Source organism: Myotis daubentonii, chromosome 3 (genome assembly GCF_963259705.1).
Source record: "Myotis daubentonii chromosome 3, mMyoDau2.1, whole genome shotgun sequence".
Lineage (NCBI taxonomy): Eukaryota > Metazoa > Chordata > Mammalia > Chiroptera > Vespertilionidae > Myotis > Myotis daubentonii.
Genome location: NC_081842.1, coordinates 148,122,195 through 148,134,438, shown reverse-complemented (window position 1 = coordinate 148,134,438; position 12,244 = coordinate 148,122,195). Strand labels below are relative to the sequence as shown.

At 37.8% G+C, this 12,244-nt stretch overlaps 1 protein-coding gene across 12 annotated transcripts in view; it reads left to right on the top strand.

Moving 5' to 3' along the window:
* CCDC18 (coiled-coil domain containing 18) overlaps window positions 1-12,244 on the top strand; it is a 144,851-nt gene that overhangs the window by 78,681 nt on the left and 53,926 nt on the right. For all 12 annotated transcript variants that reach the window (XM_059688810.1, XM_059688823.1, XM_059688820.1 and 9 more), the window contains 3 exons: window positions 423-586; window positions 1,084-1,297; window positions 8,132-8,231. In XM_059688810.1, the coding sequence (XP_059544793.1) occupies window positions 423-586; window positions 1,084-1,297; window positions 8,132-8,231 (478 nt within the window). The remainder of the gene's footprint in view (window positions 1-422; window positions 587-1,083; window positions 1,298-8,131; window positions 8,232-12,244) is intronic.

Below are 12,244 nucleotides of genomic sequence, written 5' to 3'. Positions count from 1 at the left end.
GACAGATTGGCAAAAAATATATTATTGTTGTGCTGTAGATTTTAGCAATTAGTTTATGTGTGCCAGGAAATTTTTAAAAAGGTTGAAAATTGCTATCCTAGACAATTAATTCACTTAATCTTCTATTTTCAATCATCTGTAAAGCAAGGAAGTTGCACTAGCTCTCAATCCATATAAAGCTTTATAAAAATTAACTGTAGTTAAATTGAAAAGACTGCTAGCCTTGTTAAATATTACTAGGTGGTACAGTTGTATTTAGTTGGAGCATTTTAAACAATATCATAAGGTGATTTAAGATTCTGACTAGACATTTTGCTGATATTTGCCCTCATATAACTTGCAGTTTTTGTTTAGTCAGAGACAAGTCAGTCGGTTTTTAAATTTCCAAATTATCATTTGTTTTATTGTTTGTTTTTAATTAGGCAAGTAAAACTTGAGATGGATCAGTACAAAGAAGAGCTGTCTACAATGGAAAAAGAAATAATGCACCTAAAACGAGATGGAGAAAATAAAGCAATGCATCTCTCTCAGTTAGACATGATCTTAGAACAGACAAGGATAGAACTAGATAAGAAAACAAATGCTGGTAAGCAACAAGTTAGCTGAGCTTAGCTGCCTGCATATTTTTATTTATTTATTTATTTATTTATTTATTTATTTATTTATTTATTTATTTAAAATACATTTTATTAATTTGTTTACAGAGAGGAATGGAGAGGGATAGAGAGTTAGAAACATCGAAGAGAGAGAAACATCGATCAGCTGCCTCCTGCACACTCCCCACTGGGGATGTGCCCGCAACCAAGGTATATGCTCTTGACCGGAATTGAACCCGGGGCCCTTCAGTCTGCAGGCTGGCGCTCTATCCACTGAGCCAAACCAGTCAGGGCTGCATATTTATATTTAAAGAAGTGAACTAAAGTTAAGAACTTGGGATGATAGGGTTTAAAGGGATAATGTGTAGTCAATATCTTATCTCTGGTAGATGAATAAAATTGAATATTCTTAATTATAATTATTTACAAAGTTCTTAATAATAAATGGTTTATATGTAGTTCTAAAAATATTCTCTTATCTTAACAGTGAAGGAGTTAGAAAAGTTACAGCACCACACTGAAACTGAACTAACAGAAACCTTGCAGAAACGGGAAGTACTAGAGACTGAACTGCAAAATGCTCATGGAGAATTAAAAAGTACTTTAAGACAACTCCAGGAATTGAGAGACGTGCTACAGAAGGCTCAATTATCATTGGAGGAAAAATACACCACTATAAAGGATCTCACAGCTGAACTTAGGTGAGTTAATACTAAGAAATGATATCACAATTACAAGTATTTCACTTTATTATTCTGAATCCTTGGGTCATACAATACCCCAGTTGTTGCTGAATTCTAGATGTCTAAATTTCTCAGCTGGTTCACTGTGGCTCTTCCTGGTTAGCCTGTCCCACTCTCCATGTAATAAATTCAGTAGTTTCTGTTGGCTAATAATTTATTATTGATCTGTGGACCATTTTACATTGGCCCACTCCTGTATTCTATAGTGGTAGAAAATGATTGGACCAGCATATCGCAGTGGTTAATAGCAAAGTAATATTAACAATAACAATATTGTTCTTTGTATTAAGCCTTTATTTTGTGCCAATGCTATGTCAGGGACTTTATATGTGATCTTACTAATTTCTTTACAACATATACAACCTTTTCACACTTGAGAAAACTGAAGCCTGAGAAAATTAAGTAAAATCCCCAAAGTCAGATAGAGGGTTCAGAGATGGAAATTAAACACAAGTCTGTCCAACTCTAAAATAGATTCTTAGATTAGCAGCTAAATTCACTACTTCTATGGTAAGTGGGATTGGAGAGCCAGACCAGAGCCAGAGTGTGGGAAATAGATTCTGAAAACGAAAACCTAGGATGTGAAAAGTGGAATGAAAGAACAGGATAGAGAGCAGCAAGATGACCCAGAAACTTAAATGTAACTCATGATTTATTCTAGGATTCCTTTCTCTTTTCTACTCACAAGCTAATTTTTAGTAAAGTTCATGTAGTTTTAAATAGTATGTGTCAGATTTTCAAATCCATATCTCCAGAAATAACTTATTACCCAAACTCCAGACTCAAATATCTAATGACTTACTTGTTTTTTTCCACTTAGAGGTTTTTAAGAGGCTTCTTAAGGTTGGCCAAAACAGAACTCTTTTTTTTCTCCTGCCCTTCCTCTCAGAATCATACAGTAGCTCAAACCAGAAATATATGATTATTTTATCTCTTTCTCTCCCTCTTTTCATTTAATCTATTAGCTAATCATCTCAACTCTGTTTCTAAAATATATTCTGAAATCAGTTGATTTCTAGGCCTCTTTTTTAATCATTGCCTTAGCACAAGCCATCATCATCTCTCACCTGGTCTGTTGCTATGACTTCCCAACTGGTTTCCCTGTTTAAATTCTTGACCCTCCCACAATCCCTTCTCCACAGAATGGATTTAAGTTATGATTTAAAACATCCATCAGATTATATTACTCCCCTACTTAACCCTTCTAATGGCTTCCCAGAAGATTCAGAATAAAACTCAGGCTACTTGGGAAATGTAAATCAAAACCACAGTGAGATACCACTTCATACTGTAATGAGTGAATGGCCATGATAAAAACAAACCAAAACCAAAACAGAAAATAGCAAGTATTAGCAAGCGGGTGGAGAAATTGGAACCTTTATACATTGCTGGTGGGAAGCTGAAATGGTATAGATGCTGCACAAAACAGTTTGGCAGATTCTCAATAAGTTAAACAAGAATTATTTGTAACTCAGTAATTTCACTCCTAGGTATGTACAGAAAATAATTGAAAACAGGTGTTCAAACAAAAATTGTGCACAAATGTTCATAGCAGCTCTTGACTATAGCCACCAAGTAGAAACAACCCAAGTGTCCATCAGTAGTTGAATGGATAAACACAATGTGGTGTATCCATACAAGGAATATAATATATAGATAGATAGATAGATAGATGATAGATAGATAGATAGATAGATAGATAGATATAGATAGATATATTTTAATTCTCACCCGAGGATATTTTTCCATTGATTTTTAGAGAGAGTGGAGGAGAGAGGGAAAGACAGAAAAATATCGGTATGAGAGAAATACATCAATTGGTTGCCTCCTGCCCAGGCCATAGGGCTGGGGCCAGGGGGGAGCCTGCAGCTAAGGTGCATGCCCTTGACTGGAATTGAACCCAGGACCCTTTGGTCTGCAGGCCGATGCTCTATCCATTGAGCCAAACCAGCTAGGCAGGAATATTATCCAGCCATGAAAAGAAAGTACTGATATGTGCTATAACATGATGAACCTTGAATACATTATGCTGAATGAAAGAAATCAGATACACATTGCACAATTCCACCTATATGAAATATCCAAAATTAACAAATCTATAGAGATAGAAGGCAGATTAGTGGTTGCCAAGAACTAGGGGGAAGGGGAATAGAAAATAACTGCAAATAGGTATGGAATTTTCATTTGAAGTGATGAAAAAGTACTGGAAATAGTGGCGATAGTAACACATTGAAGTAATAACATTGTGAAGGTACTTAGTGTAACTGAATTATATACTTTGAAGGGGTTAAAATGGTAAATCTTCTATGTATTTTACCACAATTTTAAAAAAATGCAAGGTCCTTATTCTGGAATATAAAACCCTACATGACAAGATTCTGCTCTACTTCCCTGGCCTCATTTCATACTGATCTTGTTCCTGGCCTTCTTACTTTACTTAAAACTTACCAAGTTTTTTCGCATCTTCCAACTTTGCCATAGCTGTTTCTTTGGCCTAAAATAATGGTTCTGTGGCCAGCTTCTTGCCCGTCACATGACCTCAGAGCAAGCATGTCAAATTCAGAGGCTAAGATGGGCCAAATAAGGTTTAAGTTTATGTGGGCCGCAAAAAACCAAAAGCTTCAATTTTCATAGAAACAGGTTTATTTCGATAGAGACATGCTGAATACAAAGGGCTGAAATGAGTAATCGTTAACATAAAATCATAGAACATTTTAATAAAAATTAATATTTTTTCTTGAACATTTACTTACCAGACACTGAATAACTGCACAAATTAATAAGCTTAACGCAAATAAACCTATTTTTCTTGTTCTCTGAAAGCGAAACATTTCCTGTTGGGCACACCAAACCAGTCAGTACAAGACTAATGATATAACAATTGGCTGCTAAAATATTCGCTACTAGTATTAGTGGAGAGAAGTGGTGCACCTGCACGTAAGATGCGTAAGGAAAATGAATACAACAAAATTATAGTCATTAGTCATTAGTGAACATTGTAGTTCGTTATTAATTATTGTGTATAACAGGATATTGTAAAAATTAAATTATGACATTTTTATTAAAATGTTTCTTACATACCATTATGTTGGCTAGGCTGTAAAAATATTCGTTGTGGGCCACATGCGGCCCATGGACCACAAGTTTGACATTCTTACCTCAGAGAACCCTTCCTTGGCCACCTGCTCTAAAGTAGCCACCCAGTCATCACTATTTAATGCTCTAACATAGCACTTTGTATTGTGATATTTTTCTTGTTGAGTTGTTTGTTATTTATAATTCATCTTCTCTCCTGGACCTACGAGAGTATAAGCTCCATGTGATGAAGGACATCTATCTTGTTGACTATTAAGTCTACAGTACATAGAACCCTGACATATAGGAAGCATCCAACAAATATTTTCTACATAGTTAAGTGAGTGAATAGATGAAAGAAGTAGTAATGAAATCTAAAATTCTAATATCTAAATTTTAGAAGCTCAATTATTTGCATAGACAGCAGTTAGATATCTTTAGGATTCACATTTTATTTTCTTTTATTAAATTTTATTGGGATGACATTGGTCAACATGAACATATAGGTTTCATGTTACTTTTAGAATTTTAGTTTAGCCTTGTATTTTACAACTTTTGACTTTTAGGAGAATAATAAACAGCTCATTAAAGAAGTTCAGGATCTGTTTTTTAAAATCTGTATCTTTATTCAATATTGTTTCATATTTAAAACTGGGAAACATTTGAAGATTTTCAAAATCAATACAACATTTTCAGACTTTGTCATGTCATAACTTAGAGTTCAAATTAAAATTCTCTGATCATAGGCGCCAGACTGTTAGAAGTATTAAAATGTAAGTTAGGGTTTTAGGATGACGATAATTTATAAAATATATATTTATAAAATATATAATGTATAAAATACATTTATATTTATAAAAAATATTTCTATAGTTGACTTTATTACTTCACTATATGTAATGCATCATTTTGAGTAAAATTCCCATGAGAAACACGGTGGTCATTTCTTTAGCTGCGGATATCAAGAATACCAACCATGAGATAAATGCTTAATTCAATTGTAATAAACTCCCAGCTGTTACATAGAAAAGACTTTCAAATGCTCCTTTGATCTATAGATCAAAAAATATGGATATAGTTTTTAAATTCTAATACTGATTCAATCTTATTTCCTGGGAGTGCTTTAATATTTTGCTTAAACTGTCTATAGTAATAGAGTTTAAACTAACTTTTGTCTTTTTAACACTATATTAAACGAATTATATTGATATCAATCATTTTTCTTATACATTATTACTTTAGTTTGAGCCCTTTCAATCTAAAAAAATGCATGGAAAGGTGACCCAGTTGACTTAATTTTTTTTTTTAAATCTTTATTGTTCAGATTATTACAGTTGTTCCTCTTGTTTTCCCCCCATTGCTCCCCTCCACCTGGTTCCCACTCCACCCTCTGCCCTTACCCCCCCCCCCACTGTCCTCATCCATAGGTGTAAGATTTTTGTCCATTCTTCCTGCACCCCTACACCCTGTTCCCCCTGAGAATTGTCAGTCCACTCCCTTTCTATGCTCCTGATTCTATTATATTCACCAGTTTATTCTGTTCATCAGATTTTTTATTCACTTGATTTTTAGATTCACTTTTTGATAGATATGTATTTGTTGTTCATAATTTTTATCTTTACCTTTTTCTTCTTCTTCCTCTTCTTAAAGAATACCTTTCAGCATTTCATATAATACTGTTTGGTGGTGATGAACTCCTTTAGCTTTTTCTTATCTGTGAAGCTCTTTATCTGACCTTCAATTCTGAATGATAGCTTTGCTGGATAAAGTAATCTTGGTTGTAGGTTCTTGGTATTCATCACTTTCAATATTTCTTGCCACTCCCTTCTGGTCTGCATAGTTTCTGTTGAGAAATCAGCTGACAATCATATGGGTACTCTCTTGTAGGTAATTAACTGTTTTTCTCTTGCTGCTCTTAAGATTCTCTCTTTGTCTTTTGCTCTTGGCATTTTAATTAGGATGTGTCTTGGTGTGATCCTCTTTGGATTCGTTTTGTTTGGGGTTCTCTGTGCTTCCTGGACTTGTAAGTCTATTTCTTTTACCAGGTAGGGGAAGTTTTCTGTCATTATTTCTTCAAATAGGTTTTCAATATCTTGCTCTCTCTCTTCTTCTGGCACCCCCATAATTTGGATGTTGGTAGGCTTGAAGTTGTCCCAGAGGCTCCTTACACTATCTTCATATTTTTGGATTCTTTTTTTCTTTTTGCTTTTCCGGATGGGTGTTTTTTGCTTCTTCGTATTTCAAATCTTTGACTTGATTCTTGCGATCCTCTAGTCTGCTGTTGGATCTCTGTATACAATTCTTTATTTCAGTCAGTGTATGCTTAATTTCTAGTTGGTCCTTTTTCATATCCTTGAGGGTCTCACTAGACTTATTGAGGATCTTACTAAATTTATTTGCAGTTTCTAGAAAATTCTTGAAAAACCTTATAACTGTAGTTTTCAACTTTATATCCAGTAGTTTGCTTGCCTCCATTTCTGTCATTTGTGACCTGCTTCTTTGTCTCCTCATTTTTGCTGCTTCCCTGTGTTGATAGAGTGGCTTTCTGTGCTAGGTTTCCTATAGGGCCCAGTGGCTCAGCCTCCACAATTACCTGAGGTGGACACTCTTGGTGCACCCCTTTGTGAGCTGTGTGCACAGTCTTGTAGTTAAGCCTTGATTGTTGTAGGTATCACTGGGAGGAATTGACCTCCAGGCCAATTGGCTGTGAGAATCAGCTGTGTCTATGGTGGGAGAACTTCTGTGCTGGAGACACCCTTATGGGGCAAGACTTGCTTCAGTGGGGCTTTGGTGCTCACTGAGTCTGCCCCCTGAATGTGTCCCTTATGGATCTGAGGAGTTGTAATCTTGATGGTCCCACTCTGACCACTGGGTACACTGGCTCTTGGATCTCTAAGGAGGTGCTAATTTAGCCTCTGCCTGAGACTACCCAGCAGGAGCTACGGAGAGATCTGCAGATTCCTCTTCTTTGTTTGGGGTTTGGAGGTGCCCAGATGAGGCCCAGCTGTGAAGCAATGCAAACTGCTGTGGGGCCTTGGGCCTTCTTTTGGATGTTCTGGGTCTCTCTGACCCAGCTGCAGTTTGTTAGGTAATTTTAGATTGCAAAGGGCCAGGCCATTCACATGCAAAAGCCTCTGTGCACAGCTTGGGTGGAGCGGGGTCTCAGGGAATCAACAAGGTGGAGCAAACAGCTATGGCTGATCCTCAGCCCTGCCCTAAGAGGCCCCGGGTCTCAGTGTCCCAAGGAAATTGCTGCAGGCACCTCTGAGAGAAAGCCACCCTCTAGTTCCGCCCGCTGCCAGACAGTCCAGTTTCTCCCCATATGAGTCTGGGTCCCCAGAGACTCGCCCGGAACTGGAGTCAGGGCCTTTGGGAGCTTGTGTCTCCTTCCCAATTGAAAAGACAACCATGTCCTCAGTTGCCATCCCTTTCCACGTGCGCCTCCGTACCTCTGCACTTTACTTCTGCACCTCCTCTGAGTTTCAGTGTGCTTTTTTCTTTCCTTCTAGTGTAGAATTTCCACTCAGCCAGCCTTCCTGTGGTTATGGATGATGTCTGTTTTGTCTTTCAGTTGTATTTTTGAGGTGGTTGTGTGAGGCAGCAATTTCAGGTGTTTACCTATGCCGCCATCTTGGTTTCTCCTCCAGTTGACTTAATTTTTAAGTACTATAATATTTCCACTGTTTGCTTTGATCTTTTTCCTTTGTTAAATTTCAGAGACTGCAAGATGGAGATTGAAGACAAAAAGCAGGAACTCCTTGAAATGGATCAGGCACTTAAGGAGAGAAATTGGGAGCTAAAGCAAAGAGCAGCTCAAGTTGGTTTTCTTAATTATATTGTAATGAAATTTTCTGTTAAAATGCAATCACACAATATTTCAGAAGTCACACTTTTTGATAAATGGATATTTTTATAACATACTTGTTTTTTGTGCACATAAATATTTTTGAAAAATTAGAAACATATAATTTTTCTTTATCTTGCTATTTTTACAGCAAAAGGATTTTTGAGAATGAAAATTAGCTTAGTATCTGAACATTTTGATCTCTTATATTACTGTATAGGCAGTCCTCGGGTTACGTCGTGGTTACATCTCCATCTCCCATTTACAGTATTTATAAAAAAAAAAAAAGTTCCATCATTTCGATGTATGTACATACGTGCTTTATGTTTTTTATTATTTATTTACCATAAGTAAAGGTCAGGAATTGTTATCTTTCTTTTAAATTTTTTTACTGTTTCACTTCATTACTGCTGTATATGTGCTCCATGTGAGTGACATAGGTGCTTATGTAGGTGGGTTCCGACTTAACAGCGAAAATCGCATTACATGTTGCCTTAGGGGAACGGATCTCCGACGTAACCCAAGGACCTACTGTATATTGGAAAAAATGGTGTTAAACGAGTTATTTGCTATTGTTTGTTGGAGGAGCAAAAATATTCAGAAGGTATTACTTACCAGCATCTTTTTTGAAGTCTTTATTTTTTCAGGGTAGTTTTAGGTTCATAGCAAGATTAAGCAAGAACGTACACAGATTTCCCATATACGCCCACATGTGTACAACCTTCCCCATTATCAACCTTCCCCACCAGAGATAGTACATTTGTTTCAGTTGTGAACCTACATTGATACATCAGTTTACATTATAGTTTACTCTTGGAGTTGCACATTCTCTGGGAGGAATTATAGTATTTTCACTACACTAAAAATCCTCTATGATGCACCTGTTCATCCCTCCCTTTTCTTCCCCCTACCCTGGCAACCACTGATCTTTTTATTGTCTCAGTAGTTTTGCTTTTTCCAGAATATCATATACATAAATTGAATCAGAGTATATAGCCTTTTCAGATTGGGTTCCTTCAGCTAGTAATAAACACTTAAGATTCCTCCATGTCTTTTCATACCTTGATGGCTCATTTCTTTTTAACACTGATTCCATATTCTGGATATACTGCAGCTTATTTATTCATTCGCCTATTGAAGGCCATCATGGCTGTTTCCACGTTCTGGCAATTATAAATAAAGCTGCTATAAACATTGGTGGGTAGCTTTTTGTGTTGACATGTTTTCAGTTTCTTTGGGTAAATAACAAGGAGCATGATTGCTGGATCATATTGTAAGAGTATATTTAATTTTAATAAGACACTTCCAAATTGCCTTCCAAAGTGGCTGTACCATTTTGCATACCCACCAGTAACAAATGGAAGTTCCTGTTGCTACACATGCTGGCTAGCATTTAGTGTTATCAGTGTTTCAGACTTTACCATCCTAATAGGTGTATAGTGTTGTTTCCTTGTTGTTTTAATTTGTATTTCCCTAATGACATGATATGGAGCATTGTTTCCTATGTTTACTTGCCACCTAATTATCTCCTTTGGTAAGGTGTCTTATTTTTTAATTGAATTGTCTATATTTTTAAGATTATTTAGACAGAGAGGAAGGGAAAGGGAAAGAGAGAGAAACATCAAACATTGTTGTGAGAGCAAAACATCCATTGGCTGCCTCCTACATGCCCCCTTCCTGGGGGTTGAGCCTACAACTTGGGCATGTCCCCTGACTGGGAATCGAACTCGCAATCTTTCAGTGCACCGGACAAAGCCCAACTAACTGAGCCATACTGACTAGGGCGGGTGGTTTGTTTTTTTATTGTTGAGTGTTAAAAGCTCTTTGTATATCTTGGATACCAGTCTTTATTAAATTTGTCTTTTGCAAATATTTTCTCTCAGTGTGTAGCTTTTCTCATTCTTTTGACATTAACTTTCACAGAGTAGAACTTTTTCATTTTAATAAAGTCCAGCTCATCAATCATTTCTTTCATGGATTGAGCTTTGGTGTTTTATCTAAAAAGTTATAGCTGTACCCAAATTCTCTAGGTTTATAGTTTAGTTTTTTTAAAAATCTTTATTGTTCAAAAAAAAAAATCTTTATTGTTCAGATTATTACAGATGTTCCTCTTTTTTCACCCCATAGCTCCCCTCCACCCGCTTCCCACCCCACCCCAAGCCCTCACCCGAACCCCCACCACTGTCCTCATCCATAGGTGTAAGATCTTTATCCAATCTCTTCCTGCACCCCCTCACCCTCTTTCCCCCGAGAATTGTCTGTCCACTCCCTTTCTATGCCCCTGATTCTATTATATTCACCAGTGTATTTTGTTCATCAGATTTTTTATTCATTTGATTTTTAGATTCACTTGTTGATAGATAAGTATTTGTTGTTCATAATTTTTTATCTTTACCTTTTTCTTCTTCCTCTTCTTAAAGAATACCTTTCAGCGTTTCATATAATACTGGTTTGGTGGTAATGAACTCCTTTAGCTTTTTCTTATCTGTGAAGCTCTTTACTGACCTTCAATTCAAATAATAGCTTTGCTGGGTAGAGGAATCTTGGTTGTAGGTTCTTGCTATTCATCACTTAGAATATTTCTTGACACTCCCTTCTGGCCTGCGTAGTTTCTGTTGAGAAATCAGCTGACAGTTGTATGGGCACTCCCTTGTAGGTAACTAACTGCTTTTTTCTTGCTGCTTTTAGGATTCTCTCTTTGTCTTTTGCCCTTGGCATTTTAATTATTATGTGTCTTGGTGTGGTTCTCTTTGGGTTCCTCTTGTTTGGGGTTCTCTGCGCTTCCTGGACTTGTAAGTCTATTTCTTTCACCAGGTAGGGGAAGTTTTCTGTCATTATTTCTTCAAATAGATTTTCAATATCTTGCTCTCTTTCTTCTTTTGGCACCCCCATAATTTGAATGTTGGTATGAAATGAAATCTGAATCATTTTGTCATTTTGAGCATAATATTTTTTCTTTAAGTTTCTATAATATATATGGGGCTCAAGATCCAGTATTAAGCGATGATTATTTTTTTCTTATTCTTTTTTTAATTTTTTTTAAAATAATTTTTATTTCTTAAAGTATTACAAAGAGTATTACATATGTCTCCTTCCCCCCCCCCCCCGACCTTCCCCCGGCCTCCCCTACCCCCCAGTGTCTTGTGTCCATTGGTTATTCTTTTTTTTTTTTTTTTAATATATTGATTTTTCACAGAGAGGAAGGGAGAGAGATAAAGAGAGTTAGAAACATCGATGAGAGAGAAACATCGATCAGCTGCCTCTTGCACATCCCCCATCGGGGATGTGCCCGCAACCCAGGTACATGCCCTTGCCCGGAATTGAACCCGGGACCTCTCAGTCCGCAGGCTGACGCTCTATCCACTGAGCCAAACCGGTTTCGGCCATTGGTTATTCTTATATGCATGCATATAAGTCCTTGGGTTGATCTCTTAACTCCCCCACAAACCCTCCCCAGGCTTCCCACTGTAGTTTGACAGTCTGTTCAATGCTGCTCTGCCTCTGCATCTATTTTTGTTCATCAGTTTATATTGGTCTTTATTATCCATTTCAACCTCACCAGAGCTGCTCCCACCTCACCGGGGCCGTCCCAACCTCACCGGGGCTGTTTCAGCCTCACTGGGGCCGTCCTGACCTCAGCAGGGCCATTTCGGCCTCACCGGGGCCATTCCAACTTCACTGGGGCCATCCCGACCTCACCGGGGCCGTTTCAACCTCACCGGGGCCATCCCGACTTCACCGGGGCTGTTTCGGCCTCACCGGGGCCGTCCCAACCTCACTGGGGTCGTCGTTGGCTTCACTGGGGCAGTTTCGACCTCACCGGGGCCGTCCCAACCTCACTGGGGCCGTTTCAGCCTCACCAGGGCCGTTTCAGCCTCACCGGGGCTGTCCCGACCTCACCGGGGCCGTCCCGACCTCACCAGGGCAGTGTTGACCTCACCGGGGCAGTGTTGACCTCTCTGGGGGCGTCCCGACCTCACCGGGGC